We start from the raw sequence: 14,160 nt of genomic DNA on the forward strand, positions 1-14,160 counted from the left end.
AAATTCAACATGGCATTCTATGTTTCAGTTTTTTTCTTATGTCCAGGAAATGTCTTTTCAAGCCTCTTCCCCTCCATTCTTAGATTCCATCCAGTATTATGTATTGTGTTGAATTGTCATTATCTCTTTAGTTTCTATTTTTTTAATTGTGCAAACATAACACAATATAAATCTTCCCATCCCAGCTCCTCCCAAGCATACCATTCAATGGAATTATTCACACTCACGATGTTACAGTACCCTCATATCACTATAACTTTGCCTTCACCCCAAACAGAAACCCTACATTCATTGTACCTTACCTTCCCATTCTCCCTACCTTCCACCCCTGATAACCTGCACTCTACTTTCTGTTTCTGTGAATTTGCATATTCTCTGATACTTTCTTTGAGACTACCATGGGTCTTAACATTCTAAATCTATAACAATCTCATTTGCTTTGATTCCAACTTAATCACATCAATAGCATATATAAACAGTGTTTCTCTATGCCTTCATCCCACCTTTATATAGTCCTTGCCACAAATTACATATTTATACTTTATGAGCCCCAAACCATTGAGTTATCATTACAGTTTATGCATTTGCCTTTTAGATTCTGTACGAAGTAAAAAGTGGAGTTACAAATAGAAAGTACAGGAATACTGGTATTTATATTTACCCATGTAATTATCTTTACTGGAGATCTTTATTTATTCCTGTGGTTTCAGTCAGTTGTCTCGTGTCATTTTCTTTCAACATGCAGAGCTCCCTTTAGCATTTCTTATTGGACTTCTCTAGTGTTTACCAAGTCCCTCAGCTTTTGTTTATATGAGAATGTCTTCATTCCTCCCTCATTTTTTTTTTAAGGAAAATCGTTTTACTTTTTTTTGTGTGTGAAACTCTAAATAAAATACAAAACCAAGGGACATGGGGGACAAAGGCAGGATGGTCAAACCCCAGACACTGACATGACAAAGGGTGAGCTGAGCTTGGGTTAGGGGATAATTTTCTGCAGGCTCTGGCTCTACCACCCTCTAGGGCAACAGAAGCATGTATCAGATTTTCATTGATAGGTATCTGTTGGGGAAGGTGTTCTTAGCTAGCTCTCACCCTCCCTCCTGGTGAGCCTGAATGCAGGGGTGGGAGGCTGGGGTCGAGTTGGTGGCAGCAGCAGAATGTTTAGAACAGTGACTGAGCTGGCCATGCTGCCAGGCCAGAGATACAGGGCAAGGGCATCCAGTGACCCCTTCAGCCATTGATGGAAAGATGACCCCTCTTCCCCCCATTTCTGTAGGCTTCACCAGGTAGCCTCCTGCATGGCATCCTTGTCCATATGACCACTGGCGTCTGTACATCTTCATCCTCCATCTGGTCCAGAAAGCACAGGAAGACCCTGTTCCTGAAGGCAGAACCCAGTGATAGGCCCTGGAGCTGGGTGCTAAGGGCCCACAGCCCTTCTGTGCACAGCCACCCATCAGGCACCAACCACAGGCCTTCAACACCACGATCAAGTTATCAGAATTCAGATTCCATACCAGTGTCATCTCCCCTGCATTCTCACTCACATAGATGTCCAGGGCTTTGACCTAAATCTAGAACAAGAAGACCATGAGCTTCTCTCCAGTGCCTGGCTGGGGTCTCCTGGGCAACTTCTACTCTAGGGCATCCTCCAGGAACTTGACATACACAGATTTGGCTAAGCCTGGCTGGTGCACAGGGAGGCAGACACCATACTGGTTACACAAAATGAGGAGCGCTGGCCCCACAATACAAATGAAAGGGCTAAGTCCCTCTGTGCACAGGTCCCAGAAAGTGAGGAAGCCAGCCAAGAGGCTGAGCCCTGTACTACTTCCTTGATGGAGGTGGTGGGGATCTCCCAGTACCTGCTGAGCTTGCACACTGCCTCAAGCACTCAGCCTCCCGTAGCAGCTTCTTCAGGTCCCATACCAACTGGCAGTGCAGGGGCCCAAATGTGCCCAGTTTCAGCAGGAGATGGCTACAGGTGCTAGACCATGGCAGCATCCAGAGCTGGACACCCCATGCTGAAGAGGTGAACACTTGGTGAGTCTAGGCTTTCCTTAGCCCTAGGCTCCAAGGCTCCAAGCTGCTTGGGAGCCTGTCTTCAGGATCATCATTTTCTTCATGTTCATTCTCCCTCATTTTTGAAAGACAATTTTGCTGGATACAGAATGCTTGGTTGGCAATTTTTTTGCTGTCAGCACTCTACATATATCATCCCACTGCCTTCTTGCTTCCATGGTTTCCCGTGAGAAATTGCCAGTTAATCTTATCAAGGCTCCCTGTACATGACCTGTTGCTTCTTTCTTGCTACTTTCAGAGTTCTTTTTTTTTTTTTTTTTTTTTGTAGTCAACAGTTTGATTATAACATGGGGCAGTGTGGGTCTATTTGGGTTTTACCTGTTTGGAGTTTGTTGAGAATCTTGGGTGTGTATATTTAAGTCTTTTGTTAAATTTGAGACGTTTTCACCTATTATTTCTTTGAATATTCTCTCTGCCCCTTTCTTTCCTTTCCTTCTGGGACTCTCACAATATGCTTGATAGTGTCCTCAGGCTCCTCAGACTCTGTTTACTCTTCTTCATTTATTCCTCTCTCTGCTCCTCAGACAGGGTGATCTCAGTTTTCTTATCTTCAGGTTCACTGATTCTTTCTTCTGCCGGCTCCAGTCTGCTGTTGATCCTCTCTAGGGAATTTAAAATTTTTGTTACTGTGGTCTTCAGCTCTGTTTAGTTCTTTTTAATAATTTCCATCTCTCTATATATGTTCTTGTTGTGTCAGCCATCATTTTTCTGATTTTCTTTACTTTGTTTATGTTTTCCTGTATATCATTGAGTCTATTTAGAGCCCTTTTTTTTTCCCCGCATAGGCAGGCACAAGGAATCAAACCCAGGTCTCTGGCTTGGCAGGCCAGAACTCTACCTACTGATCCACCGTGGCCCACCCAGAACTATTTTTTTTTAATTCTTTGTCTAGAATGTCCCCAGGTCTCATCCTCTTCACTAATAGTTTCTAATATGTTTTACTTCTCCTTCGCCTTAGCAAAGAATTTTGTGTTTCTTTGTAAGTTTTGTAATTTTTGTTGAAACCTGTACATTTCTTTTTTTGTATGCTGTATGGCAGGGTCACATTTCATTATTTTTCCATGTGAGTATCCCATTATTGTAGCACCATTTGTTGAATTTTTGGTTGTTTGTTTGTTTTTGTTTGTTTGTTTTGCTTGTTTGTTTTTTCGGGCAGTACATGAACTGGGAATTGAACCCAGGTCTCCCACATGGCAGGTGAGAATTCTACACTGAACTACCCTTGCACCCCCCCCTGAAGCCTGGACATTTTTATATTTTAGTGTTTATCACTGGAATTTAAACTCTAAAGCATCTGTTCCTTAAACTTTTATCCAGATAGTGTTATGACAGAGCTTTCCTTGAATGCCAGAAGCTAATTTTTGTAAAAGAAAACACCTTTCCAAATCTTTGTAGATTGATTTGTGCCAGTGCTCTCCTTTAAGACTTACCTTATGAGTTTGGAGAATAGCCCCAGGACACAGCACAGAGGCCTGCCTGATCCTTTCTGCATATGCCTTTTGTCTTGGGCATGTGTGTGTGGCAGTGCTCCAAGTGTCCCCTCTTCTGTAGGAAGCAGTTTCCTCATGGGTTTGGGCACTCCAGTATATGTCCTGCAGCCAGCAATCCCTTGCTCCAGGCAGCATGACTTGACTACTCACAGCATTCTGTAGAAGAACTCAGTGACCTGCCTTCTGCACACAGGGCAAATTCTGAGACACTGAGTCTGAGACATTGAGTCCCACATGCCACCACCAGACAGATTGGGCCAGACATACATGCTCCTTGTATGTGTATGAGCTTTATTCTGCTTCCTCCAGAGCGAGGACCAGAGACCCACACTGAGAGTCCAAGATGGCTCTGTGCCACACTGTTGAGGAGAGGGGGAGGGGCCAGCCAGGGTGCCACTGGATCCTATATCAATCTATGTAGGTATGTATCTATGTATCTATGTATCTATCTACCTATCTACCTATCTAGAGAGAAGTTGTGGGCTTACAGAAAAGTCATGGAGAAAAGACATATTTTCCATATACTCGTCCTATTAACGCTTTGCATTAGTGTGGTACCTTTGTTATAATAGATGAAAAATATTATTAGAATTGTACTATTTTTTATATTAGTACTGTTAATTATAGTCCATATTTTATGTTAGGGTTCACCATTTGTATTATAAAGACCTGTGCTGATTTTAGGAAAGTTTTTATTCTAGTATATATACAACTTAAGATTTCCCCTTTTAACCACAATCAAATATATAATTCAGTTGTACTAATTATATTAACAGTGTTGCACTACCATCACAACTATCCATTGCCAAAACATTTTCATCATCCCAAACAGAAATTCTGTACCACTTAAGCATTAATTCCTCTATTTCTGCTTTCATTCTGGCCCTTTGTAACCTGTATGCTAGTTTCTAACTCTATGAATTTGCTTATTCTAATTATTTCATTTCAGTAAGATCATACAATATTTGTCCTTTTGTGTCTAGCTTATTTCACTCAACATGATATCTTCAAAGTTCATCCATTTTATTGCATGTCTCAGAACTTCATTTCTTTTTATGGCTGACTAATATTCAATTGTATGCATATACCACATTTTGTTTATTCATCTGTAGATGGACACATGGGTTGCTTCCTTTCTTTGGCAGTTGTTTATAATGGCACTGTGAACATCGGCAGGTAAATATCAGTTTGAGTCCCTACTTTCAATTCTTTGGGGTATAGACCTGAAGTGAGATTGCCGTATCATATGGTAATTCCCCACTTAGCTTTTTTAGAAACCACCAAACTGTTTTCCACAGTGCTGCACTATTTTACATTCCCACCAACAATGAATGAGTGTTCCTATTTCTCTCTATCCTCACCAACATCTATTTTCTGTTTTTTTTTTTTTTAGTAATAGCTATTCCAGTGGGTGTGAAATGGTATCTCACTGTGATTTTGATTTGTGTTTCCCTAAAGCCCAACGATGTTGAACTAATTTTCACGTACCATTTGTATATCTTCTTTGGAGAAATGTATGTTCAAGTCCATTTGTCCATTTTTAAATTGAGTTGTTTACCTTTTTGTTATCGAGGTGTTGGAGTTCTTTATACCTTCTGGATAGTAAGCCCCTCTCATATATGTGATTTCTAAATATTTTCTCCTATTCTGTAGGTTATCTTTTTACTCTGATGTTGATGTCCTTTGATGTACAAATGTACTTAATTTTGATGAAGTCCTATTTATTTTCTGTTGCTTGTGCTTTTGGTGTAAAGATCTAAGGAGTCTATTGCATAACACAAGTTCCTGAAGATGTTTCCCTATGTTTTCTTCTATGAGTTTTATAGCTCTAGTATTTCTTATATTTACATCTTTGATCCAGTTTGAGTTAATTTTTGTATGTGGTATGAGGAAGGGATGCACCTTCATTCTTTTTCATGTGGATATCCAGTTTGCCCAGCATGATTTGTTGCAGATACTATTCTTTCCCAATTACGTGGATTTGACACCCTTGTCAAAAATCAGTTGACCATAGATGTGAGGGTTTATTTCTGAACTCTCAATTTGATTCCATTTGTCCATATGTCTGTACTTGAGAGTCAGTGCCAACTTGTTTTGATGATTGGAGCTTTGTAATAAGCTTTAAAATTGGGAAATGTGAGCATGTCTACTTAATTGTTTTTCAAGATGATTTTGACTTTTGGGTCCCCTTACCCTTACATATAAATTTGATGATTAGCTTTTCCGTTTTGGCAGAGAAGGCTGTCGAACTTTTGATACAAGCTGCCTTGAATCTGTTAATCCATTTGGGGAGAATTAATATCTTAATTTTATGAACAGAGAATGTCCTTCCATTTATTAGGTCTTCTTTAATTTCTTTTAGTAATGTTTTATAGTTTCTCTGTTTAAGTTTTTTATGTCTTTGGTTAAATTTGTTCCTAGACATTTGATTCTTTTAGTTGCTATTGTAAATGGAATTTTTTCTTGATTTCCTTTTCAGATTGTTCATTGCTAGCATATAGAAATGCTATTGGTTTTTCCATGATGATCTTGTACCTTTCCACTATCCTGAATTTGGTTATTAGCTCTAGTAGCTTTGTTGTGGATTTTTCAGGATTTTCTATAAATGGGATCATGCCATCTGCAAATAGGGAAAATTTTATTTCTTCCTTTTTGATTTGGATGCCTTTTATTTCTTTTTCTTACCTAACTGCTCTAGCTAGAACTTCTAGTAGAATGATAAATAACATTGGCAATGGTGAACATCATTGTCTTGTTCCAGATCTTAGAGGGAAAACTTTCAGTCTTTCATCATTGAGTATGGTGTTAGCTGTGTGCTTTTCATATATGCTCTTTATCATGTTGAGATAGTTTTGTTCTATTCCTGGTTTCCTAAGTGTTATTATTCGGAAGAAGTGCTGGATTTTGTCAAATGTCTTTTCTACGTCAATTGAGATGATCATGTGTTTTTTCCCTTTTATTAATGTGGTGTATTACATTAATTAATTTTCTTATGTTGAAGTGTCCTTTCATAGCTGAAATAAACTCCACTTGGTTGTGGTATATAATTATGTTACTATGTTGTTGGATTTGGTTTACTAGTGTTTTGTTGAGGATTTTTGTGACTATATTCATAAGGGATGTCAGTCCGTACTTTTCTTTTCTGGTGGTGTCTTTATGTGGCTTTGGTATTAGTGTGATGTTGGCCTCTTAGAATGAGTTAGGAAGTGTTTCCTCCTAACCCAGGAAGCAGGATTGGTGGTTTTTGTTGTTGCTGTTGTTTTGTAAAATTCACCTGTGAAGTCTTCTTCTTTGGGCTTTTCTTTGTTGGGAGGTTTTTGATGACTGATTCAATATCTTTACTTGTGCTGACATCTCCTATTTCTTCTTGAGTCACAATAGGTAGTTTGTGTGTTCTTAGGAATTTGTCCTTTTCATATAGGCTATCTAATTTGTTGGCTTATAGTTAGTTGCTTATAGTATCCTATCCTTTTTATTTCTGTGGGGTTGGTAGTTATGTCCCCCTTTCATTTCTGGTGTTATTTGTGTCCTCGCTCTCTTTTATTTTTCTTTGTCAGTCTGGGTATAATTTTGTAAATTTTATTGATCTTTTCAAAGAATCAACTTGTGGTTTTATTGGTTCTCTTTTTTATTATTATTATTATTCTCTGTTTATCTCCACTCTAATCCTTGTTCAGTTTCCTTTCTTTTCTTGCTTTGGATTTACTTTGCTCCTGTTTCTCTAGATCCTCCAGTTGTGAGGTGAAGCCTCTGATTTGAGATGTATCGTCTTTTTTAATGTAAGCATTTAGAGCCAGCAGCTAATCCTACTGCTTTTAAATTCCCTTTTTCATAATTCGGTGTTCACCCTATTACTGCAATCCTTTAACTCTTTTTTGGAACTTTTAGAAAGATGTTTCTACTGTCTTGCTGGTTATTCAAAACTTCTGTGAGGATATGGACCCCTGAAGCATCTCGCTCTGCCATCTTGATCGGCTTTATTTATTTTTTTTAATGAAATCTCTCTTGGTTAAGGAAATATGAGACATTTTACCCTTAAATCATCATTTTTAAAACACAGACCCTTGTTGTTTTAGACACACTCTTAAGTGTTCTTGAATATTGAAATCTTTCTGCTAATTGACAGTACCTAATGTAGTTTAGACCACATCTTGAATCTCTGTTTGATTTTGGATGCCCATACTTTAAGAAGAAGATTGAAAAACTAGAGAATGTCCAATAAGATGGCAAGATGGTGAGATGATCTGAAATCATACCATAGCATGAACAGTGGTAACATCTTGTGAGTTTAGCTCCAAGAAGAAAAAATTGAAGTAGAAACTTGTAGTTTTCTTTACATAATTGAGGGACAGTTATGCAAACTTGCACTGTAAGGCAGATCTAGGAGGCAAATATCAGATTAGCAAAAGAAAGAACCTTCCAATAATCAGAACTATACATGAATATAATTGATTTTCTCAAAAGGGAAAAGTTCATTTCATTGAATGAGTTCAAGAAGGGTTGTACGACTATTCTCAGGGCTTACGTAAAAGATATAACAAACATTGCAAGAAGTGTACCGAATGACTGCAAAAATTTCTATCTAAATGATCTTCATCATGCATTACGTTTTATATAGTGCTTTATAGTTAGAAGCACTTACACTGATCAGACGACGAGTAGAGCAGTGAATGTAGCTGATTTGGATAGGACTAAGGTAAATCAGAATCCAGGATAGAGGATGATATCATCCATATTTTAAAACTTCAACTTCTCTGTGAGGCCAAAAGGAGAGATGTTTATTGGGTACAAAATTTATATTTTGGGTAGTGCATTTTCTACTTTAATGTATGGTCAGTTTAGTTGAACACCATAAGTACATGAGATCTTGAATAGGGCATGTGATTTTATTGGTTTGTCCAGGTGAGTGATGCCCCAATGTATCCCAGAGTAATTTGGGCAGTGAGTAAAGAAATATTTGCAAGTTCACCTTGGGAAATTGAGGAGAAAGGAGGAAGTATTCAATTTCCCTATTTGGAGAATTTCTGATATTCTTACAAGCTGTGGGTAGAACCACATCAATAGGCCAAGCGCACCCTTGATCTTGGGTGCCCTTGATTTGGAATTTTTCCCTATGAAACTTATTCCTGCAAAGGATAGGCTAATTCTACTTAAAATTAAACGTAAGAGCTACCCCCAGAGAACCTCTTTTGTTCCTCAGACGTGGCCTCTCTCTCTAAGCCAACTCAGCAGGTGAACTCACTGCCCTCCCCCTACCTGGGACATAACTCCCAGGGGTGTAAATCTCGCTGGCAACATGGGACAGGACTTCTGGGATGAGCTGGGGCCTAGCATCAAGGGATTGAGAACGCCTTCTTGACCAAAAGGGGAAAGAAAGAAATGAGACAAATAAAGTTTCAGTGGCTGAGAGATTTCAAACAGAGTTGAAAGATTATCCTGGAGGTTATTCTTATGCATTATATAGATATCCCTTTTTAGTTTATGGTGTAGTGGAGTGACTGGAGGGAAGTACCTGGAACTGTTGAGTTGTGTTCCAGTAGCCTTGATTCTTGAAGATGATTGTATAAAGGTATAGCTTTTTCAGTGTGACTGTGAGATTGTTAAAACCTTGTATCTGTTGCTCCTTTTGTCCAGTGTATGGACAGATGAGTAAAAAAAATATGGATAAAGAATAATTAAATAATAGGGGGATAGAGGGTAAAATAAATTGGTTAGATGGAAATACTAGTGGTCAATGAGAGGGAGGGTTAAGGTGTATGGTATGTATGAGGTTTTTTTTCCTTTTTATTTCTTTTTCTGGAGTGATGCAAATGTTCTAAAAAATGATCTTGGTGATGAATACACATCTATGTTATGATATTGGGAGCCATTGATTGTACAGCATGTATGAAATGTATGTGTGTGAAGATTTATCAATAAAAATATTTTTTAAAGTAAAAAAAGACACTTAGACACGTTATCATTTAATCTATCATGTTTCATTCTTACAACTGAGTCCAACAGTATTATCCTGATTGTACCGTTAAAGAAATCAAGACCTGAATTAATTAACATTAGTAAATCTAGTAAGTGTTCATTAAAATTATAACCCATGGCTTCTTATTCAGAATGCAGTGCTTTTTCCACAACCCAGATAATATAGTATTTTAAGTTTAGCCTTTGCCAATAAAAGGGCAACGAGTTCTTAGTATCCTAGCATCTTGGTACAGGACTGATCCAAAGAGATTTTCTGGATGCTAGCTGAACTCCTTCATTTCATATTTTTCTCTCAATTCTTACTTACTCTATAAATGTTAGGAAATAGCATAACAGTAAGGCATTAGGAGGCTAAAATGATTTTCATGTACAATTCAATGTTATGTCAAGTGATACCATTTTGCTTTTTTGTGTGTGTAAATTTTTGTTCATAAGCCTATATAACAGTCTAGATTTAATTTTGTATTCTGTATGATGTTTTATCAAGTTGAGGAGACTAAGCCAAAGAGGTTAAATAACTTATCTCATTTATAAAACAAGTTTAAAGTGCTGTGAACCAGGTTTTCTAGTTCCTGGTCCAGTATTCTATCAGACTAGGCTGCCTAAGAGAATTATGGGTATGCTCATTCCTTCATTGTAGAAGAATACCCTAGAAACACTGTGTGAAAATATATGCATAAGAGCAGATCCTTTTTCTCTAGGAACACTCTTTCATTTCTTACAGCTTCTCAGTGTTAAATGTATACATTATATCTTTATTAGGATTATTTTGGTGTCTGTTCAGAGCCAGTAATCAAAGACAATGTTGTTGTGGTTTATGAGGTGTTGGAAGAGATGCTTGACAATGGGTTTCCATTGGCTACCGAATCAAACATCCTCAAAGAACTGATAAAGCCTCCCACTATCCTTCGAACAGTTGTCAACACCATCACAGGTATGGAGAGGGGAGGAAACCAGCGGGAATCTGCTGCTGCTGTTGCCACCATGTGTTGTGTCTTAATCCAATGTTGTACGTTGTTTTGAATGTTTAACTTTGCTTTTAATAGTCTTTGAGTGTGACCTGGAATAATATTTTTTGTTCATTCATTGAAGAAATGAAGTGTCCTCCTTTATAAATATTTTTTCTGATTACCGTAGAGATGCAGGATTGTTATAGACTTTGGAAATATAGAAAAGCACAAAGAAGAACGTGCGAATGCACCTAATCCCACCACCACTTTAACAAACTGGTGTATATATTTTTGGCCTTTTCTAGACATACGGAAGATGGATAAATAGAGTTTTTAACAGAAACTCTAATATACTATTTTTAACTTACCTTTTACCAAAATTTTGTAAACATTATATCAGTATGATAAATACTCTTGTACATCATTTTTAATAACTCTATAGTTTTCTCCATGTGGGAAAGACCTTAAGTTATTTACTCAATACCCTTTTATAGTGTTTCTGATTTTTGTTCTTTTAAATAACTAGGAATTAACATTCTTATACTTAAATATTTCTACTCATCTAGAATGATTTTCTTTCAGTGTATTTCTGGAAAAGGAAGTACTGGGTCAAAGAATATGCATATTTTAAGGAGTTTTATGCATAGCACCACATTGTCTCCAGAAGAGTTATACCAATTTATACTTTCAGCAATTTCTATGCACCTTAGTCAACCCAATTATTATTATTGCCATTGTTATTATTAGTGATTTTTTTTAAAGCCTGGCACTTGATAGATGGTTTTGTTATATCTTATTTCCTCACTTATTTTTTATTATTAATGAAACTAAAACCTTTTAAAGTGTTTATTGGCTCTTTTTCCTTTATTGTGAATTAACTTTTTGTGCCCTTTGTCCATTTTTCTATTGAGGTGTTTTCCTTTTTTCATAAATTTAGAAGAATTCCTTTCATTTAAGGATATTGGGGGCTCGTGTTATGGAAAATATTGACAATATACATGATGATTTGTAAGAGTTATTTATATAACTTTGAATGCTATGTTGCAGATATTTTCTTACATTCTGTCACTCGTCATCTGACATTGTTCATGGTGTTGTTTGCTTAGCCATAGTTTTAATTTTTTTATTTAGTCAAATGAATCGTTTGACCATTTTACATTTTGGGTCATTGTAAATATAAAAACAAGAATTTTCATAGAATTTCACAAGCTGATGGAAAAATGCATTTAAAAATGTGTAAATAAATAAGAATAGCTAGGGTGATTTTGACAGAATTACAAAAGAAGTTGGAAAACCTTGCTCTATTAAATATGAAAACTTCAGTTCATTTCGTAGGCAGACAAAAATTCATAGAGTAGATATACTATAAAAGCCAAGACAGTTTTGAAAATGAAGTAAAAAAAAAAAAGAAAGAAAGAAAATATTCCCTATCAGATACAAGATATTTTACAAGGTTTTGGAAGTATAGTATTGGCCCACGAATAGATAAATAGATAAGTGGGATAAAATAGAAAATCTAGAAAGAGACTTTGGCTTTTTGTAGGAATTTGGCATGTGGTAGATGTGGTCATATAGCAAATCAGTTGAGCAGGGGCCAGTTGTTAAAGGTTTTGTACTAGTATAGTCTACATCTATATGGAAAATAATCACATTAGGTCCCCACTTCATGCCATACACAAAATAAATTCCAACTGGATTAATGAACACAAACAAACAAACTTTACAATTATTAGAGGAAAATGTCTTTCTAATCTTGGTAAAGATTAGAAATGTTGCCTTTTAAAAAGGTGTATTTTTTTCTAGTTCTTTTTTGGTTTTATTTTTAGATTTAAAACTTAATCCATCTTGAAATCATCTTGGTATACAACATTTCTTTGTTTATTTTGCCCAAACTGTCAATTTTCCTAGCACCACTTTATCCTTTTCCCCTGTTTAAAATTTTTTTTTTCATGGGCAGTTACTGGGAAGCAAACCTGGGTCTCTGGCATGGAAGGCGAGAATTCTGCCTGCTGAGCCACCATTGCACTGCCCTCCCCTGTTTTAAAATATTTTTATTTTGTACTAATTTGTTATGAATTCTTTTAGGCTCTCCTAAACTCTTAATATGCTGCTTTAATTATTGTAGCCTCATGTTTTTAACACATACTGCCTGTTTTGAAAAAAGAAATTAGGTGAATTTTTCAATATTCTAGGCTCAGTTTTAAATCTGAGTCTGTATCTGGCTTAACTCCAGAAAACAGTGTCTGAGAACATTTGAAAACTTGAAATATTCTGTAAATGTGCTGAATGTGCACGTTTTTATTGGTTTAATGTTTCTTTATTCAGTTTAAGAAGATCAGGAAATGAAAGAAGGAAATAGAATTTAAATTATTCATATTTCGGAATTTCAGTATAGAACTTTTACATTAGAAAATGTATTTTTTTTTTTTTAGAAAATGTATTTTTGATACCTTTGGTGAGGAGGAGAGCCATCAGGATTTATCTACAAACTCTCATGGCCAGGGAAAGATTTTAGTTTATATTCTTTTCCTAAGTTTCAGTATTAGTCTGAGAAAGATCACATTGATGGATATATTTTAATACCTATCAGAAACATACCTAAGTTCCATCTCAAACTAGAGTCCCATGAACATTTTATATAAATATATAGATTACCTTCCCACTGAAAGTCAATACATTATTTAAACTGCAAGCTATTGTGGAATTTGAGAAACTAAGCTCAAGTTACTTTCAAAACCAAATATGATATCTGTTTCTCAAGTAACTTAAAAAAAAAACCAAAAACCTTTATGTAACCTGAGAAGTTTTTAAAATAAGCTGAGTTACCTATATAGAAGTTGGAAAAGCTCTCATTTTGTGATTGAAAATTCTTCAATTGAGTGCATGAGTACTGGGTGCATAGAAACATCTAGAGAAGTGTTGTATGATTTTAAAATCAGATTGGAATTAAAATACAAAACTGTTGATTGTTTCAGGAAGTACTAATGTGGGTGACCAGCTTCCCACTGGGCAGTTGTCAGTGGTGCCTTGGCGACGGACAGGGGTGAAATATACCAACAATGAGGCCTATTTTGATGTGATTGAAGAAATTGATGCCATCATTGATAAATCAGGTATGTGCTTTTTATTGATTAATTTTTAAAATTTTATTTTTAAAATTATTTACTGATATCTGTTAGATATTCACATACCATATAATCATCCAAAGTATACACAATCAGTAGTTCACAATATCACCATATAGCTGTGCATTTATCATCACAATCAACTTTTTGTGTGTGTGTGTGAAAAATAACATATAAGATATGTGCTTTTAATTGGTTTTCTGAACTATGAAAATAGAAAGAGGCCCCTGTTCATGTAATGCTTGTGAGTATCAGAATGAGCTCCCATTCAAGATCATTCATTTTAATTGAGTGCCTTTTTTGTGCCAGGAGCTGTGTTAGATGTTGGGAATGGACTTTAATGTTATGAGGCAGACCAGTGTTTATCTCATACTTTTACTTGCTTCGTTGATTTGTATTCTCTTAAATAAAAAAGAGAAGTAATAAAAAAAACTCTTAATTTGATTTCTTTTTTGTAAGTATTTTATCCTTGATTCTGAAGGCAGAGCTAAAGTTATAATCACTAAAAGTTAAAGGGCCTTCTTTTCTATCTATTCT

General features: G+C 36.1%; 1 protein-coding gene across 10 annotated transcripts in view; it reads left to right on the forward strand.

Moving 5' to 3' along the window:
* Window positions 1-14,160, forward strand: part of AP3M2 (adaptor related protein complex 3 subunit mu 2) — a 116,278-nt gene that overhangs the window by 86,037 nt on the left and 16,081 nt on the right. For all 10 annotated transcript variants that reach the window (XM_077152599.1, XM_077152596.1, XM_077152600.1 and 7 more), the window contains 2 exons: window positions 10,311-10,482; window positions 13,474-13,611. In XM_077152599.1, coding sequence (XP_077008714.1) covers window positions 10,311-10,482; window positions 13,474-13,611 — 310 coding nt within the window. The remainder of the gene's footprint in view (window positions 1-10,310; window positions 10,483-13,473; window positions 13,612-14,160) is intronic.

Source organism: Tamandua tetradactyla, chromosome 3, assembly GCF_023851605.1.
Source record: "Tamandua tetradactyla isolate mTamTet1 chromosome 3, mTamTet1.pri, whole genome shotgun sequence".
NCBI classification, from domain to species: domain Eukaryota; kingdom Metazoa; phylum Chordata; class Mammalia; order Pilosa; family Myrmecophagidae; genus Tamandua; species Tamandua tetradactyla.